Genomic DNA, 20,066 nt, shown 5'->3' on the forward strand with positions numbered 1-20,066 from the left:
CTCAATACACTGATCCTTCTTCTAAACTCTCCTTTGCCGAGACACTATCATTTGGTTCACTTCTAAGTTTCTTTCAAAAAACAACCCAAATCATTATTGGAATTCTTATCCTCTAAGAAAAGACCTAGCTTCTCCGAATTAAATATGCATTAAGAATGACAGTTAGGCAATTCCCGATTTTCAAACTAATTCTAGAATAGAATCAAAGACCTAACAGATAAACTGACCAAGGGGACTATAATAACTGATGCTTACTAATAAAGACCTAGGAGAATTACCTGTGAGGGCTGTGGTCTTGGAGGCACTGCAGGAGGTTGGGCAACAACTCCAGCCTGTTGCTGTCCTGTGTGAATACACAAGTCTTCTTTTGGTAAATATATATAATTACTTTGCTAGTACAGCAGATAGGCTGAATGAATGTGATCAAATGATAAAGATTTCAAATGCCAATGTATAGAACTGGAAGCCAAGTCCATCTCATCAAACTGTCTGGATATGGTTGAATCTCACAGCCTCTTCTCAGACCTCACTTCTCTTGCTCTACTGCACACAGCACTTGTCCTGCTCCTCCCTGTTCCTGTAACACTACACGTTCTTGTTTTCTTCCCACCTTTGTGACTACTTTTAGCTATCAAATACGAAGACTTCCAAATTTCCTCTTTCCATTTAGCATTTTAGTATATCATTTCTATGTAAATGATTCTCAAATAATATATCAATCTTGCTTAGCCCATAGGTCCAGCGACCTGTCGATTTTTCTCTTCTTTCTCATCATTCCAACCACATAATATCAAAAACAGAACATCATCACCCTCTATCCTAACTTTTCTATTTTGACCAACAGTAAGACCAGTCATATAAAAATTGAACCCTCTAAGTATGATGACTCCTCTCTCTCCTCTGTCATGTAATGTAAGACCTATTAGCTTTTCCTCCTTAATATCTCCACATAAAATCTTTTTTTTTTAATCTCTTGTGGCATCTCTCAGGTTCCCATCTTTATCATTTGAACTCACATTTTAGACAGTCATTAAGGAAAATAAATTCCCTCTCATCTCATACTTTTTCAATTCAAAATTTTTCTTTAGATAAATATAAAAAAATAAGAGAAAACAAGATACTGTGTATCTTTAATCAACTAAATATATTTAACAATTTAACATATTTAATTTGTATCACAGTTCTCTAACCCCTACCTGTTGTGACGGAAAAGGTCCGATTCATATCTAAAGATGATGATCTAGAATGAGAGGGCTGAGGCCTTGGAGGTGGCGGTGGTGGTGCAGTGTTTTCAGGCGATGTTCCTGAATGAGACCTGCAAAATGGCCCCGTTACAGTTGGTCACGTTATTGCAGCTTTTCTTTTTAAGCAATCAAACTTAGCTAAGCAGCAAAGGATCTTATTGGTATGACATTTTCTCCAGAGGGTATACAAGTATTATAATGAATAGAGTATTATTTACATGTGCATTCAACAAGCAGTTACTTAATATAGCAAATAATCTTCTTTATAATTATACATTTAACAGAATTTTAAAGAACTTTTAAAAAAGTTATTAACATGAATTCAAGGTAGACTACTAACCAAGTGTAATGTTTTCATATTCAGTTAAAGGCAATATTAATCTGAAAAGCTGTTTTCAAAGAAGAGTAACTGTACTTTCAGATATGGTTAGCTTTCAACTTACTTAAATTTGGTAAGCTGAAGTACACTTTGGCTTGACTATGTGAGACGCCATCTCATCTTAAAATCACTCATTTTAGAGGTGATTATACTCATGTTCACTCATTCTGGAGATCTGCTTATTAGCCACCAAAGTCTTCTATATTCTGAAGAATCTCACGGACTAAGACAATCTGATCCTCACTAATAGGAATAAAAAGACTAAAATCCCAAATGAGAACTCTAAGATATATGAAGAAGCAGCCTTCTGACTGTGTGAGCTACTGGAAAGTCTATGTTACCAGTGTCTCCATACATCCTCCAGGTGTGTGGCAAAAGACTCTTATGATGTACGAAAAGCACCAGAGAAAGATGCTTCTGGCCTGTGCAGTTTTGAGAGGATGGTGAAGCCCTGGGAGACAGACCCCTTTGCCACCTCACCCTGTCCTGTATCATTTTTGTTTGTGCCTGAAATGTTAACATGTGACACAGGTCTTCAGGATGGGTAGGTAGCCCAACACTAGGCTGCATGTCCAGATGACATTTTAAAACACCAAATTCTTTTGGTACTTGTCCCATAAGGCTCTAAAAGGAAATTTGCACATTTCATACTTAAAGAGACTCTCACTGCTCAGCTACCAAAAAGGACTGTATTAAACCAACTGCCAAGAAGTTATCAGTTTATTTTAAACCTTCCACAGAATACCAAGAAGACAACGATTCCTTTTGCTTTGCTTTTCTTTGGAAAGAATAAAAGTCATTTCCCTTTTATATAAATCAATAGGTAACCTGACAGCCTTTAGAGAAGTGAAGAACTGAGAAAATAATTTACGCATGCATGCATGCTAAGTCACTTAGACTCTGTGCGACCCTATGGACTGCAGCCCACCAGGCTCCACTGTCCACGGGGTTCCTCAGGCAAGAATACTGGATGGGTTGCCATTTCCTTCTCCGAAAATAATTTATACTTGGTTTCAAATAATTTTCAATATTAAAATGTAACAAAAGACTTTAATTATGCTTTTTTAATGAACAGAAACACTAACCTTTGACGAGTTACGTTGTTTCCAATCTGTTCTGGATCCGAAGTAAAAGAGTCTGAACTACTGTACCCATCTGCTGATAAATGGGATATATCCTATTTAATAATAATAATTTCTTTACTTTTTATTCTATATGCCCTAAACAGGTAATTGAATTATTGTTTCAAACCAGGGATATTCAAAGATTGGCCAACAGGTTAATGTTTCATCATTGTATTACTAACCATAAAAGATTAGATATAAATCAAATAAATGGTGTACTTATACAACAAAATACTATGCACAGAGAGCAATTACAATCTAAAAGAGTTACTGTTTGATAATAGAGAAATATTCAAAATTAGTTACACGGAAGCAGGGCAGAAAATAGTACATATATCACAATTTCATTTCATATAAAAATATACCATGCACAAAGATTAAGGTGGACAATGAATGTTAATTATGGTCATTTGTGGAACAGTGAGATTATAATTTGTATTTTCTTATTTTTGTTTATTACATTTCTACAAGTGTGAATAGTTTTTATAATGAAAAAAATTCATTTTTAAAGGATAAATTAGAAGCATTTTAAGTTAAAAAGCGAACTTAAAAACTGTTTATGCAAATTTTAAAAATTTTGATAAAGGAATAAACTGTGCTTAGACAATGATAAAACTTATGAAATTAGCCAGAGGGTACCAATTTTTCACCTGAGGACATATTTTCAATTTCCTCAAAATCTTATAAAGGAGCAGAGAATCCCAGAATCAGACTAACAGCTATGAAGCAATAAAGAAGTTTTAAAACAGAAAACTCTAGGGATAATCTGAAGAAATACTATGAAATACCTTTCAAGAGTTATAAATTGAAGGGACTGGTTATTTAGTTTCATTTCAAAGTGTATCCCGCTTCTTCTTCCTGTCAAATCACTGAGAAGTTTACTAATTGGTACAGGAATGATTCTAAAATTAACACATTCCCATTTGGACGTTGTTAATAGGCATCTCAGACTGAACACGTCCAAAACTGAATTCCTACCCTTTCTCCCACAAATCTTCTACTACAATAGACTTCTTCAATTTCCAGTTGCTTTGGCTAACATCCCTTGAATCCCCCTGATTCCCTTGCCCCCACCCCTCACATCCTGTATCACAAAGGTAAACAAATCCTGTGGTCTTTTCCTACCAAAATTTAGCCAGAATCTGACCACTTCTTAGCACTTCTACTGCTACCACCCTAGGCCAAGACATCATCATCTCTTGCCTGTATTATTATAACCGTTTCCTAAAACCGTCTTTCCCTGTTTGAATTCTTGCCTTCTTCTGATCTATTACCAGTATAGCAGCCAGAATGATCTTGTTAAAAAAGGAAGGTCAGGTTACATCACTTCTCCATTCAGAAACCTTCTAAATGGCATTTCATCTTTCTCGGTAGAAGTCAGTCTTACACTGCTCCCCGGTTACTATTCTCCCACATGCTAGTTCTAGTTCAGGTGTTTGCTGGCTGTTTCCAGCAGATATAAAGAAGGCATCTTCCCTAAACCAGGGCTCCATACTGGTTATTCCTTTGGCCTAAAACGTCCTTCCTTAAGATACACACACAGTTAAATTCATCTCCTTCAAGTTTTAACTCAAATACCACTTTTTGGTAAGGATTTCTTTGATCACCTTACTTAAACTGTCACGCCCTCTCCCCTTTCACAACTTAATTTTGATCCAGGGTATTAACTATATCCTAAGATACAGTTATTTTTATTTCCTTTTTCTTTTGTCTCCCCTATAAAATGCAAACTTCACAAGGGCAAAGAATTTTTTGTTTTGTTTACTGCTGAATACTCAGTGTCTAGAACAGAGCCTGACACATATTAATAGTATTCCATTAACAATGACTGAATGAGCACGTACACAATTTCCTGTGAGAGGAAGAAAGGAGTGGGGAAGAGCTAGCTGAGAGGGACGGCCAACAGGAGGCCTGCCTTGAAGCAGGTGCAGTGGCAATTGGCATCCATTTATTAATATGGAGGGTAGGGGTCTTTAAAAGGATTGACTATTCTCTGCATTATCCAGTGACGATACTACTAAGTGGCTATATATTCAAATTATTCAGATTCTAAATGTAGACTAAGGATAAGAGACAAGATGGCAGAGGAGCAGGTGGAAGTGGAGTACACCTCTTCTTCACAGATGCATCAGGAACACATCTTCAGATGTAGATCTTGCAGAGCATCAGCTTAGAGCTAGCAGGAGTCCCTGACCACTGGAAAGGAATATACAGATCCACACAAAACTGGGCAGGACAAAGAAGGGAAGGGAAAAAGAGGAGGAGAGTTAGCACAACTGAACCTGTCCCCACCAGGTGGGGAAGTGGAAGAAGGGGTGATATCCCCATATCAGGGCAATCGGTTGGGACAAAGGGGAAGCATCTGAGACTACTGGAGAGTGAAGGAGCTGATCTGTGACAGTCTGAATGGAGTGAGAACGACACAGACAATCTGTGCCATGGCCCTACATAGCCTAGGGAGGGACACAGCCCACCAGAACGCAGAGCAGCTGGGAGCTGGAGCGTAACCGCAATCCCAGGGCAAGGACTGCTGTTAACTTTGGGGAAACAGCCGCAAGGGATGGGAGGGAGGGGACTGCTGTAGGGAATGCCTTTGGAATAAAGTCAGGCAGCCATGGAAGCAGGGTGTTACTGCTGAGTCACATACAAGGAGTGGAGCCATCACTTCTCCCCCTATATGCTGGCATGAGCAGCTGAGTAACAGAGGAATATCCCAGAGAAGGTGGCCATCTGAGTGCCCGACATGCCAAGCAACAGAGAAGGACCCCCATCAGACCCTCTGAACGCCAGCTGCCAGAAGCTAGAAAGAGATTCTAACAGCACCATATCTCCTGTGCCTGTGGCTGCCAGCTTCCTGGCATACCTGGCGCCATCAGAGTCCCCGCAACCTAAGCAGTCGCACCACCTCCACACCTGGTCCTCCCTGGGGCAGACCCAAGTCCTAGAGGCAGCCTCAGGAACTAATTCCTGTAAATGACCCACAAGCAGAGGTGGGGATAAAACCACAACTGAGTTCCAGGGGCAGAGTGGACAAGGAAGAGGGTTGAAAACCTTTTCACCAGCTATACAAGCTAGAGATTATATCCACATGATCAACTAGGCAGACCCTGTGTCTATGGAATGCATAGAAGGGCGAGTGTATCCACAAAACAAAATGCCCTAGCTCTGACAGCTGTGGACACTGGAGGCAAGAACCTCCAAGAGGAGAACTAGATTAGAGTCTGTGCTGTCCCCACAGCTGGTCTAGAGACCAGCTCCCCCAATACTGGAGGGTTTCCTAGCGAGGTGGAAGTGGACTGTGCATCACAGTAGGGGAAAGGATGCTGACAGTTGAGACCTGAGAAAAACATTTATTATTATTCTTATATTTTGATTTGTTCTGTAGTTGATTCTGGTTTTCTTTCCTCTGATGCTGTGGTTGTTGACTTCATTATTATTGTATCTATTTAAGCTTTTGAGAATTTTTTAAAACACATTTTATTTCCTTCATATACATCTATCTCTACATTGGCTTTTTGCAGATCTGTGGGGCTTTTTCTTTGTTGTTGTTTCATTTTGTTTCCTTCTTACTTATTATACAAAAATTTTATTTATATATAAGATTTATATACTATTTATATATATGTACAATATATACACTATTGTATGCAATATATTCTTTTTATATATATACATAGAATATATATACACATATATATAGAATATACAATAAGATTATTATATATAAACTCTTCATTATATATAAATCTTTTTTATATACTTTACTTTTCTATTTTTTTCTTTCTTCTTTTCACCACGTTTGTTAGTTTGTTTGCTTTATTCCTCAGCTGGCTCTCTTCTTTGGTCTTGTTCTGTTTAGTTAGTGTTGTTTTTAATTTGTTGGTATCACTTATGGTTTCCTTTGCTCACAGGGTCACTCTCTTATACTTTGTTTTCTTTGGACTATTTTGGTTTTGTGTGTGTGTGTTCCTTTGTTTCTGTTACTATTTGTCTGATTTTGAATTTACTATTTGTCTGGGGTTCTTTTTTGTGTGTGTTTGTTTTAATCCTCTTTATTGCCATAACAAACAGCTTGTGGGATCCTGGTTCCTTGATGAGAGATTGGGCCTGAGCCTCTGGGTTGGAAGCACTGAGTCCAGGACACTAGATGGCCAGAGAACTCCTGATCCCAGGGAGTATTAATTAGTGAGAGCTCCCATAAAGGCCTCTTCCTGTATCCAAGACCCAGCACCACTCAACTGCTGGCAGCACCAGCAAAGGGCAGGTTACCCAAACAACAAGCAAGACCTCAAGAGGAGACAGGCTTCCCATAGACACCCCAAAACATACCACTAACACAGACCTGCTCATTAGAGGGGGGAAAAACTCACCTTCTCCCACCAGAAGGCAAGCACAAGTCCCTCCCAACATAAAGCCTATACAAACCACTGGACCAACCGCACCCACTGATGGCAAGACCAAAAACAAGAGAGGATATGTCAAACACAGTAAGTTAGATAACATGAAAAAACAGAGAAACATTGTGCAAATGAAGGACCAAGGTAAAAACCCACAACACCAAATAAACAAAGAGGAAATATGCCAACTACCCGAAAAAGAATTCAGAGTAATGACAGTAATGATGATCCACAATCTCGAAATAGAATGGAGAAAATGCAAGTCATTTAACACATTTAACAATGACCCAGAAGAAACAAAGAATGAACAGAGGCAAACACAATTATCGAAATTAAAAATAATCTATGGGGAATCAACAGCAGAACAACTGAGGCTGAAGAATGAACTGAAAGACAGAATAAGTGAAAATAACTGCTGAAGAGCAGAATAATCACAAAAGAATGAGAAGAATTGGGGATAGTCTCAGAGACTGCTGGGATAATATTAAACTACCCACTCCAATATTCTGGCCTGAAGAATTCCATGGACTGTGTTGTAAAATATTAAACACACCAACATTCAAATTAAGGGGTCCCAGAAGCAGAAGAGAAAAAGAAAGGGTCTGAGAAAATTTTTTAAGCGATTATAGTTGAAAACTTGCTTAACATGTGAAAGGAAATAGCCAATCAAGTCCAAGAAGCACAGAGAGTTTCCTAAAGGATAAATCCAAGGAGAAACATGCTGAGACACATATTAATCAAACTGACAAAAATTAAACACAAAGAAAAAATATTAAAAGCAGTAAGGGAAAAGCAACAAGTAACATACAAGGGAAACTCCACACAGTTAACAGCTTCTTTCAAGAGAAACTCTGCAGGCCTGAGGCAATGGCAGGATATATTTAAAGTAACAAAAGGGAAAAATCTACAACCAAGACTACACTACCCAGCAACAATCTCATTCAATATTGATAGAGAAATCAAAAGCTTTACAGATAAAAGTTAAGAGAATTTAGCACCACCAAATCAGCTTTACAACAAATGCTAAAGGGACTTCTATAGGCAGGAAATACAAGAGAAGGAAAAGACTTACAAAAACAATTAAGAAAATGCCAATAGGAATATATGTATCAACAATTACTTTAAATGTAAATGGATTAAATGCTCCAATCAAAAGACACAGACTGGCTGAATGGATACAAAACCAAGACCCGTATATAAGCTGTCTACAAGAGACCCACTTCAGACCTAGAGATACATATGGACAGAAAGTGAGAGAATGGAAAAAGATATACCATGCAAATGGAAACTGAAAGAAAACTGGAGTAACTATTCTTATACCAGACAAAACAGACCTTAATATAAAAGATATTACAAAAAAATGACACTACACAATGATCAAGGGATCAATCCAAGAAGACACAACAATTATAAATATTTATACACCCAAAATAGAAGCATCTCAACACCTAAGGCAAACACTACAGTCATAAAAGGGGAAACTGACAGTAATACAATTAGTAAGGGACTTTAACACCCCACTTACACCAATGGACAGGTCATCAAAACAAAAAATAAGGAAACATAAGCCTGCAACGACACATTAGACCAGATGGATCTAACTGCTATCTTTAGGACATTCCATCCAAATGCAGAAAAATAAACCTTCTTCTCAAGGTCTGCACAAGGCACATTCTCCAGGGTAGTTCACATCTTGGGTCACAAATCAAGCCTTGGTAAATTTAAGAGAACTGAAATTATATCAAGCATCTTTTCTGACCACAGTGCTATGAGACTAGATAATCAATTGCGGGGAAAAAAAGCTGTAAAAAACACAAACACATGGAGAATACGTTTAAAACATATTAAATAATACGTTTTAAAATAAGCAACAGGTTACTGAAAAAATAAAAAGGGAAATAAAAAAATACCTAGAAAAACAAATGATAATGAAAACATGATGACTCAATACCTATGTGATACTGCAAAAGCAGTTCTAAGAGGCAACAAGTTTATAGCAATAGAGTCCTACCTCAAGAAAAAAGAAAAACACTGAATAGACAATCTAACCTTACACTTAAAGCAATTGGAAAAATAAGGGGAAAAAATCTCAAAGTTAACAGAAGGAAAGAAATAATAAAGATCAGAGCAGAAATAAGTAAAAAATAAAAGAAAGAATAGCAAAAATCAGTAAAACTAAAAGCTTGTTCTTCAAGAAGATGAACAAAACTGACAAATCATTAGCCAGACTCATTAAGAAAAAATGGAGAAGACTCAAATCAACAAAATTAGAAATGAAAAAGAAGAGGTTACAACAGACAATGCAGAATTACAAAGGATCATAAGAGACTATTACGAGCAATAATATGTCAATAAAATGGACAATCTGAAAGAAATGAACAGGTACTTAGGAAAGTTCAACCTTCTAAGACTGAACCAGGAAGAAATAAAAATTTTGAACAACCCAATCACAAGCACTGAAATCAAAACTGTGATCAAAAATCTCCCAAAAAACAAGTCAGATGGCTTCACAGGTGAATTCAATCAAATGTTTTGAGAAGAGCTATCCTTCTCAAACTCTTCCAAAAATTGTAGAGGAAGGAACACTTCCAAACTCACTCTATGAGGCTACCATCATCCTGACACCAAAACCAGACAAGGAAAATCAGAAAAAAAGCCTATTATACAGAGTGAAGTAAGCCAGAAGGAAAAACATAAATACAGTATACTAACGCATATATATGGAATTTAGAAAGATGGTAACAATAACTCTGTATACGAGACAGCAAAAGAGACACTGATGTATAGAACAGTCTTATGGACTCTGTGGGAGAGGGAGAGGATGGGAAGATTTGGGAGAATGGCATTGAAACATGTAAAATATCATGTAGGAAACGAGTTGCCAGTCCAGGTTCGATGCACGATGCTGGATGCTTGGGGCTGGTGCACTGGACGGCCCAGAGGGATGGTATGGGGAGGGAGGAGGGAGGAGGGTTCGGGATGGGGAACACATGTATACCTGTGGCGGATTCATTTTGATATTTGGCAAAACTAATACAATTATGTAAAGTTTAAAAATAAAATAAAATTAGAAAAAAAAAAAAAAAAGAAAATTACAGTCCATACCACTCATGAACATAAGATGCAAAAATCCTCAACAAAATTCTAGCAAACACAATTCAGCAACACATTAAAAGGATCATACACCAAAATCATATTGGGTTTATCCCAGGGATGCCAGGCTTCTCCAATATATGCAAATCAATCAATGTGATACACCATATTAACAAATTAAAAGATAAAAATCATATGATAATCTCAACAGACGCAGAAAAAGCTTTTGACAAAATTCAGCACACACTTATGGTAAAACTCTCCATAAAATTGGAATAAAAGGAACCTATCTCAAGTAATAAAGGTCATATATGATAAACCCAAGCAAACATTATTCTCAATGGTGAAAAACTGAAAGCATCCCCTTGAAGATCAAGAAGATGACAAGGGTGCCCACTCTTGCCACTATTATTAACAACATAGATTTGGAAGTCCTAGCCATGGCAATCAAAGAGGAAAAAGAAATAAAAGGAATCCATATTGGAAAAGAAGTAAGATTCTGTTTGCAGATGACATGATTCTCTACATACAAAACCCTAAAGATACCATCAGAAAATCACTAATTGGTGAATTTAGTAAAGTTGCAGGATATAAAATTAATACACAGAAATCCCTTGCATTCCTATGCACTAAGAATGAAAAATCAGAAAAAGAAATTAAGGAATCAATCCTATTCACCATTGCAACAAAAAGAATAAAACACCCAGGAATAAACTTATCTGCTGCTGCTGTTGCTAAGTCACTTCCATCGTGTCCGACTCTGTGTGACCCCATAGATGGCCTCCCACCAGGCTCCCCAGTCCCTGGGATTCTCCAGGCAAGAACACTGGAGTGGGTTGCCATTTCCTTCTCCAATGCATGAAAGTGAAAAGTGAAAGTGAAGTCGCTCAGTCATGTCCGACTCTTAGCGACCCCATGGACTGCAGCCTACCAGGCTCCTCCATCCATGGGATTTTCCAGGCAAGAGTGCTGGAGTGGGGTGCCATTGCCATGAAATGTAAAAGCAATATATGGAAAACTATTAAGACACTGATGAAGGAAATCAAAGACAACATCAACAGATGGAGAGATATACCATGTTCTTTCTTGGATTGGAAGAATCAATACTGTGAAAATGATACTACTACCCAAAGCAATCTACAGAGTCAAAGCAATCCTTATCAAATTACCAAAGACATTTTTTACAGAACTAGAACAAAAAATATCCACAATTTGTATGGAAACACAAAAGACCCTGAATAGCCAAAGCAAACTCGAGAAAGAATGGCACTGGAGGAATCAACCTCCCTGATTTCAGACTATACTACAATGTACCGTCATCAAGACAGAATGGTACCGGCACAAAAACAGAAATACAAACCAATGGTACAAGATAGAAAGCCCAGAGATAAACCCACACACCTATGGGCAGGTGTGACAAGGATGCAAGACTTTATCTTTGACAAAGGAGGCAAGACTATAGGATGAAAAGTCTTTTATTGAAAAGACAGTATCTTCAATAAGTGGGGCTGGGAAAACTGGACAGCTATGTGTAAAAGGAGGAATTAGAACACTTCCTAAAACCACACACAAAGATAACTCAAAATGGATTAAAGACTTAAATGTAAGACCAGAAACTATAAAATTCTTAGAGGAAAACATAGGCAGAACACTCTTTGACATAAATCATATCAAGATCCACTATGACCCACCTCCTAGAGTAATGAAAATAAAAATATACAAATGGAGTCTAATTAAACCTAAAAGCTTTGGTACAGCAAAGGGAAACCATAAACAAGATTTAAAGACGACCCTCAGAATAAGAGAAAATAACTGCAAGTGAAGCAACTGATAAAGGATTAATCTCCAAAATATACAAGCAACTCATGCAGCTCAGTATCAGAAAAACCAACCAATCAAAAAACGAGCAGAAGACCTAAACATACATTTCTCCAAAGACAACATACAGATGACTATTAAACATATGAAAAATGCTCAACATCAATTATTATTAGAGAAATGCAATCAAAACTACAATGAGGTATCATACCACACCAGTCATAATGGCCATCATCAAAAAATGTACAAAAAATAAATGCCAGAGAGAATGTGGAAAAAAAGGAACACTCTTGCACTGCCGGTGGGAATGCAAACTGATATAGCCACTATAGAGAACAGTATGGAGATTTCGTTAAAAACTAGGAATTAAACTACCGAGTCCCTTGGACTGCAAGGAGATCCAACCAGTCCATTCTGAAGGAGATCAGCTCTGGGATTTCTTTGGAAGGAATGATGCTAAAGCTGAAACTCCAGTACTTTGGCCACCTCATGCAAAGAGTTGACTCACTGGAAAAGACTCTGATGCTGGGAGGGATTGGGGGCAGGAGGAGAAGGGGATGACAGAGGATGAGATGGCTGGATGGCATCGCTGACTCGATGGACATGAGTCTGAGTGAACTCTGGGAGTTGGTGATGGACAGGGAGGCCTGGCGTGCTGCGATTCATGGGGTCGCAAAGAGTCAGACACGACTGAGCGACTGATCTGATCTGATCTGATCTGATGACCTAGCAATCCCACTACTGGGCATACGCCCTGAGAAAACAGTAACTGAAAAAAACACATGTATTACAATGTTCACTGCAGACACAGAAGCAACCTAGATCTCTGTTGAAAGATGAATGGATAAAGAAGTTGTGGTACAAATACACAATGGAATATTACTCAGCCATGTAACAATGAACGAGTTTGAATCAGATCTAGTGAGATGGATGAACCTAGAGCCATTTATACAGAGTGAAATAAGTCAGAAAGAGAAAAATATCATATTAATGCATAATATGGAATCTAGGCAAATGGTATTGATGAACCTATGTGCAGGGCAGGAAAAGAGATTCAGACATAGAGAACAGGCTTATGGACACAGTGTGGGCAGAAGAGGGTGGGATGAATTGAGAGAGTAGAGCTGAAATACAAACATTATCATATGTAAAACATACAGCTAATGGGAAGTTGCCGTATATCACAGGGAGTGCAACCCGGTGCTCTATGATAACCTAGAGGGATGGGATGGGATGGGGTGGCAGGTAGGGAACATATGTATACCTACGGATGACTCATGTTGATATATGGCAGAAACCAACACAACACTGTAAAACAATTATCCTCCAATTAAAAATAAATTAATTAATAACATAAATCTCACATGGAAGATGTAATTCTGTCTTTCACTTACCTACAGTATTTCCAGAAGCAAATTTCACTGATGAATTTATCTTATTTTCTTCTGAAAGGTCAGATGTTTTCACAAGCAATGGGCTAGTGGGATTAGTATGATCTAGGAGAGAATTAATAGGTAAACATATAAGATATAGGTACCTGAATTAATAAATTCATAAACCTCAGAGTATAAGACTTCATTTTAATACTCCAAAGCAGTAGCAAGTAAATCCATGAAATATAAGACAAATATTTTAATAGGATAAATATAAACCTGTTTATATAGAATTTGTTATCTGCCACAACAGAAGATACCTTATAATGAAAAAGTCAAGCTGCACGTTCATACTTTGTTAATATTATCCCTTAGAGCAATTAGTTAAATAAAGCACTGCACAAACAACCGTAAAATAAGTAATTTATTGTTGTTGACCTACATAGAAAACAAATCTACCTTTGAGAGACCCTAACTAAAACATTTAATCTAAAATGAGGAGAAACTTCAAGAATTAAAGCAAAATGAACAATTTCAAAGACAAAATTCATTTTAACGTATACCTCTTCAGTTAAAATTTGAACACATTTTTCAATGTAGATTCGTAAGAATGATCATAAAAATATAGAGGGTATTAGAAAAGTCACATTTTCCAAGTGTCCTTATTTAAAATTTTATAAATTAAATTCAATAATTTGCTTAAATTTAAAAATATACACATACACATAATACATATATTGCCGTAGAAAGTACTATGTTAAAAATAAGTAATTAACAAAAGGAATTGGAACTCAGAATGATTGCTTGTGTATTTTGGTTTGATGCTAAACCTAAAATATTAACACAACACACTAAACTAAAAAACAACCCAGCAACAGTTTCCTTACCACTGCCAGTTCTTTTAAGTTCCATTTCCTGCATGTGGATTTTGCTTGGAGTCATACGAATGGGAACTGGATGAACAATAGCAGTATCCTACAGACAAATGGGAGGACATACAGTGCTTGTATTAAAAATGCCAAGTAGATACCATGAAATAACCAAAACTAACAATGCTTCAAAAACTAGTGGACAGAGTTCTCATTCACACTAAGCTAAGCATGACAATTAATTTTTTAACTAAAAATTCCAGAATTATATTTAAAAAATCAAGCTTACTATATATGCTTAATAATCTGATTTTATAAAAAGTACATTTTAACTTTGATTAAAGATGTGAAGAAAAAAATTGGTCTTACACAATTCACAACAATATTCAAAGGCAAAGTGTGAAATGATCTGATGAAATTATATAAATCTGAACCTTTAGGGTTAAAAGTGAACTATTTATGAGTATTCAAAGACTGAGTAACAGACTGAACTCATTTTCACTAAACTGCTCAAGAAAACTTGACACTCTTTTTTTTCGTGTATAAAACAAAGTTAATGAAATGCCCATCATATTGTAACAGAAGGCACAATACATACTTTATATAGATTAGTTCCCCAGAACTGTTTAAAATTCATGCATAAAACTTCCACAAAGGAATTCATTTTTTAAGTTAGGATAAGTAACACTCCTACTCTAATACTTAAACTTTTCATGACTATAATACATCTGATAATCCTTAACTTAAGTCAGAGTTGCAGCAAGTCTAGTTAGAGCAGTTAAGGAACTGGTAGAACAAATTTCTGAAAAGACTGAAAAGTGTACAAGGCACTGTATGGCAGCCTCTCCAAATGGGAAGGAAGAGAGAAAGGTGCATACAGGTAGCCAGGCAGCTTGGCCCTGGGAGCTGAGCCACCCAGGGGAGGAACTAGAACAGGATCAAGCAACTGGCTTAATGGCAAAAGACCAGCTGATAAACATGGCTACAGGAGTTGAGCTCCTTCTACAAGGAGCTGGCTCATATTTTCAATGTGCTGCTGCTAAAGACAACCTGAGATCTTTAAATTTTGAATATCTTGTAATGAGTTTATAATTTAGTATAAAGAATAATGACCTTTCAATTTAAGTTAGACACTGTTTTGGTGACAGTATTAGGTAACCCCACAGAAAGTTGAGTTCCAGCATACCATCTCCTGTTTTACAGGTCTCCTTGGCTAATTCTCGTAATCTCTAAATTCAAACCATTAATAACAAATGAATTCTTTATTGCAATTGTAAGGATAAACTCATTAACAGTAATTTCCTGTCCCCATACCAGTGAGACTCTGGATAGATAGTTATGTACTGTCTAATAAAACTGAACTAACATTTCACCTACAACTCTAAAATTATAGTTATAAAAGATGGATATAATAGATGAATAAAAGTTTATAGATTTCTCACATAATAATGAGTCATACTCAGAAAATTATTAACAATAACTCTAGATGTTGTTTGTTTATGGTTATAAAAAATATGGCTTCAAGAATAACTATTTTCTTAACTTACAATTTTAATAGCAGAAACAACTGCTAAGAACCAGAATTTAACATTCTAAGGCAAGACTGAAGGAGAAAGCATGATATCTCATTATTCCAAACCCAAACAAACTAGGAAAAAACAAGCAAGGAAAACTTACTAGATGCTTTAACTCATAATACTGATCTAATATGTATTCTGTGTGTGCTTATAAAGTCAGATTTATAAAGTTTGTAACAGAAATATTAAATAGCCTTTCCACGTATTTACCATACAAAAAACAGAAGTCACAGTAATGACGCCAAGAAAAGAAAATCATGAAATCTTTTAGAATGAATATTCTCTAAATAATTTGCCTAAGTTTCTATACTAATAAATCAATTTTCTGTTGTTATGAGCCTGCGGCTGCTGCTGCTAAGTCACTTGTCGTGTCCGACTCTGTGAGCCTACAACAGCTTTAATCCACTAGATCCTGCTACTAGCAGGACAAGGCAGTTCCTAGAAGAGTTTTACACAGACGACCAGGCCTAACCTCAGACTAGTGGACTGGAAGCTTGGTTTGTGACTATGACGTGCAGCACAATAAAGAGCATTTCAATATCCAAATGAAGAACCAGAAATGCCTAGGATTCTTTGAGTCCTGAGCCAAAAGATGCTAAGTAAAACTTCTGCTCCAAAGTAGCATCCTTATATTTAAAAATAGAGAAAAAAGTAAAAAGACTGACTGGAGGCTCTGCCCATTTCTTCTGTTTACTCAAATCACACAAAGCCTTTAGGACCCACTCCTACACACTCACAACCATGGCACATTTGTATCATATATTTGAGTACTTCATCTGATACAATTTAGTACTTTCCTGAATATTCTATTGTGCTCATGTATCTATATTTTCTACTTGGCTTAAATCTTACTATACTGTTTGTCTGATCCTCCTGTTTATCCCTGCTTACTTTCTATTCCTGTGTCACTTAGTTCAGGTGCTCATCATCTGACTCTCTCAACCCCATCAATCCTTCACATTGTTGCCTGAATAACCTTCCCCAGCTACCTCTTCAGAAGCTCCATCTTCTCATGGAACTTCTTGTTAGCTCCCAGTGTCTATGAGATCAAGTTCAGATCCTTGGTTGAGCATACAGAGATCTTCCCACTTGTGTTTCAATCATGCTCTTTACTCCCCATCACTGCCCCATACACACCTACCCTATATATCTCACAACACTGAACTGCTCCTGCTCATGATTTTCTCTCTGCTTGGAATGCCCTTGTCCACTTCTGCCAATTAACAGTTTCATTAAAAATTCATCATACAAATGTAACCTCTTTTGTGAAAACTTTCCCAAACACACTGGGCTGGGTCATTCTACAGTTCTCCGCCCACAGTTTGTTCACAGCTACATATGATAATTATCACAATCAGCTATATTACAATCATCAACTTGTAATGATCAAGCTGTGGTCTACTTAAGACTGGAATTTTTTTTGACATCTTGGTATTTCTAGAGAATAACATGGGCACCTGGAAGGGGGCTTCACCAAACCAACTGACTTGGCTGGGCATAATCAGTGATCAAATGAACTCCCTTTTCATACGCTGAGTGACACAAACATTCTACAGCACTCAAGATCAGACATAAACCATGGTGAAGACTAGTGCACTGCACTTCTCATCATTTCAGAATTTCCTAGCAGAAACAGATTCTACCAGAAGCTATTAACTGATAAGCAGTTCAACAAAAGTAATCAAGTTTCTGGAAACGAGATAGCAAAAACCCAATTTCATAAGAAATCTGGGAGCCTAAAGCCAGCTTGGTTTTCATGTGAGGTCACTGTACTGTGTGGCAGCTGTCTCTAAGTGCCACAGAGCAGAGTGGAGCTCTTCACAGACTTAAAACTTTATTGAGCAAATGCCTACTTATCAAATTTTGGCTTTTAAAAATTACTCCATCAATTTTTTCTGACATGGTAAGGTATGCTAAATTTGTATATCTGAACTGTGGTGTTCTTTTTCTATGTGATTCTAATTTGAATGGATTCTATTTACTTACTTATAATTCTTATTTATAAAAGCCTTGCTGAGGATCATTTGGGATTGTGACTACAGACTGTTCTGTGGATAGGCAATGTTAAGTAAGAATTAGATGATGGTTAAGAAGCTCAGACCCTCACTGAGAGCAGAGCATTGTACCAATTGCAAGTTTATAGTGAGATTATAATTCACTACCATAAGAGAAAAAAGATGTTTTCTGGTACCAGATTATAAATATTTAAGACTGCCAACATAATTAAATTTAGAAGTCTAAATTCAAGTTTAAAATGTTCATTGACCATTTAAATTTTTTTTTCCTAGAGCCTTCTGTCATACTAGAAATAACAAAAGAAAGTATTGTGTTATATCATGTAAAACATTAGGCTGGAATTCACAAATTTGGATATTATTTCCAAGAAGTTACAAGAACATCACTGTTATTATGTCAACTATTTCCCTGCATTTTCTGCCAGTCATGACTCAATTTATTTTGCCTTTGAGTCTATATTTTTAATGTTCTTTCCTAGCCTGACAATCATAATACAATGAATTTCTATTTTCAGTATCACTTAAGGGTTAGAGACTAAAAGAGAGTCTCGACTGCTACATCCTTCCCTGTAAAGTACTTTTACTAAAGTACTTTAAACAAAATTAACTTGACTCTGTAAACAGGAGATAGGAATAATATGGAGAAATGAAACTCAGAGCTGAAGTAAAACTTAGCTTATAGCACACCTGTCACTTTCCAAGGGACCTTAATTACTGCTTCTAATAAGCAGCAAAAATGGTTAAGCGTTACCTTTTTATTTCTCTTCCACTTTTCAGAGACTAAAATCAAACATTAACATCCTCAAAGTGGTAAGAAAAGAGAAGCCAAAGGTATAGATAATCTACATGTTAATTGTTCCCTGAATAATGAATAATTATAAAATATACACTTAAAATATTTTGATACATTATGTTTGAATATAACAGCATTCTCTATATTTCAAATAGATACAAATTCTTTAAAACTGTAAAACACCTAAGGTTCATTCATTTAAAATGCTGAAGCCATACTATTATCTTTAAATGCCACTTCTCCCTAATTTATATTAAATAACAAGAGTATTTTTACTATATGAATAAAATGCTGGCCATCTTCGGTCAGAAACACCTCAAAAGATTGCCTCATGTCACCTTCTCCATATCTTTTCACTGAACTCATTTTTACAAATCCTACCTTTACACTCTTCTTCCCTTTCTACTTACTTCCTCTTTTCTTTTTGAAAGGTGCTTACTACCATGTTCTTCTCTTTACAGGAAAAAAAATTAAAAGAAAAAGCCGAAGTGAACAGTGAGAAGAATGATAAATAGCTAAGGTTTTGAAGTTTTCAAATAACTTGAGGGACAGGCGGGGCATATATGAAGTTCAATCTATGGGGACAGAATTTATTTTTTAAATCAGGATGTGAACTTTGTAGCATTTTCAAAGCAACACAGCAAACCACAGGAAGACAAGACAGAGGTCCTCTGCACAAATGAAATCTAATTGACAATTCTACATTGTTTTGCTGAACTTGATACTCTTGTAACAGAACTCAACATACTAATTAAGTCAAAGCTGTACCATCTGGACTATTAAATAAATGATGACACTGCATATTTACATACATAGTACATATTACATGATGTGTAAGCATACAAATAAAATAGTATTTACTGTCATTACACCGAAATAAACAGCATGTTTAATAAAAACATACACTCAGTTAGCAAATAAAAACAAAGTTAACAGTATCAATTGTTCACAAAATGCTTCTTTAGACACATGTACCAGATTTTAAAAACATAGATTTCTCTCACCAAAATAACTAGAAAATACAGAGAATGGTTAAAAAAAAAAAAAAGAAAAGAAAAAGTTCTTTCCACCACTGAGCACACAAAAATTGAAAAGCCTGCCACCATTTCCCTCTAAGCACTCCACTGAATCATGCATATCAGCTAAAAACCATAATGAATGAAAATTTGGGTTAATAAAATTAATTTCAAACAAGCAAGCTAAGTGATTGACTTACAGGATCAGCTGGTGCAATGTTAGAATCAAATTGGGTCAGAGTTTGTGAGCTTGAAGAGCGTTCACTAAATGTCTCCCACTGCTGAACAGACAGAGGAGAGACAAGTCAGCATGATGAGAAAGATGGAGTAAAAGATCACTGGAGAAGATTTAGCAAAGTAATTCAGAG

The 20,066-nt window shown here is 36.5% G+C and overlaps 1 protein-coding gene across 11 annotated transcripts in view; it reads right to left on the minus strand.

The window, feature by feature from the left end:
• Window positions 1-20,066, minus strand: part of REPS1 (RALBP1 associated Eps domain containing 1) — a 90,408-nt gene that overhangs the window by 7,968 nt on the left and 62,374 nt on the right. For 2 of the 11 annotated variants that reach the window (XM_086318076.1, XM_086318072.1), the window contains exons 10-15: window positions 19,899-19,976; window positions 14,316-14,403; window positions 13,450-13,551; window positions 2,709-2,781; window positions 1,197-1,315; window positions 279-343 (exon numbers count right to left, since the gene is read on the minus strand). In XM_086318076.1, the coding sequence (XP_086174202.1) occupies window positions 279-343; window positions 1,197-1,315; window positions 2,709-2,781; window positions 13,450-13,551; window positions 14,316-14,403; window positions 19,899-19,976 (525 nt within the window). Of the gene's footprint in view, window positions 1-278; window positions 344-1,196; window positions 1,316-2,708; window positions 2,782-13,449; window positions 13,552-14,315; window positions 14,404-19,898; window positions 19,980-20,066 lie in introns of all 11 variants that reach the window. The other 9 variants (XM_086318077.1, XM_086318073.1, XM_086318075.1 and 6 more) reach the window with 5 other exon arrangements.

Source organism: Bos grunniens, chromosome 9, assembly GCF_055505025.1.
Source record: "Bos grunniens cultivar Pamir isolate PY7600 chromosome 9, Bosgru_T2T1.0, whole genome shotgun sequence".
Taxonomy (NCBI): domain Eukaryota; kingdom Metazoa; phylum Chordata; class Mammalia; order Artiodactyla; family Bovidae; genus Bos; species Bos grunniens.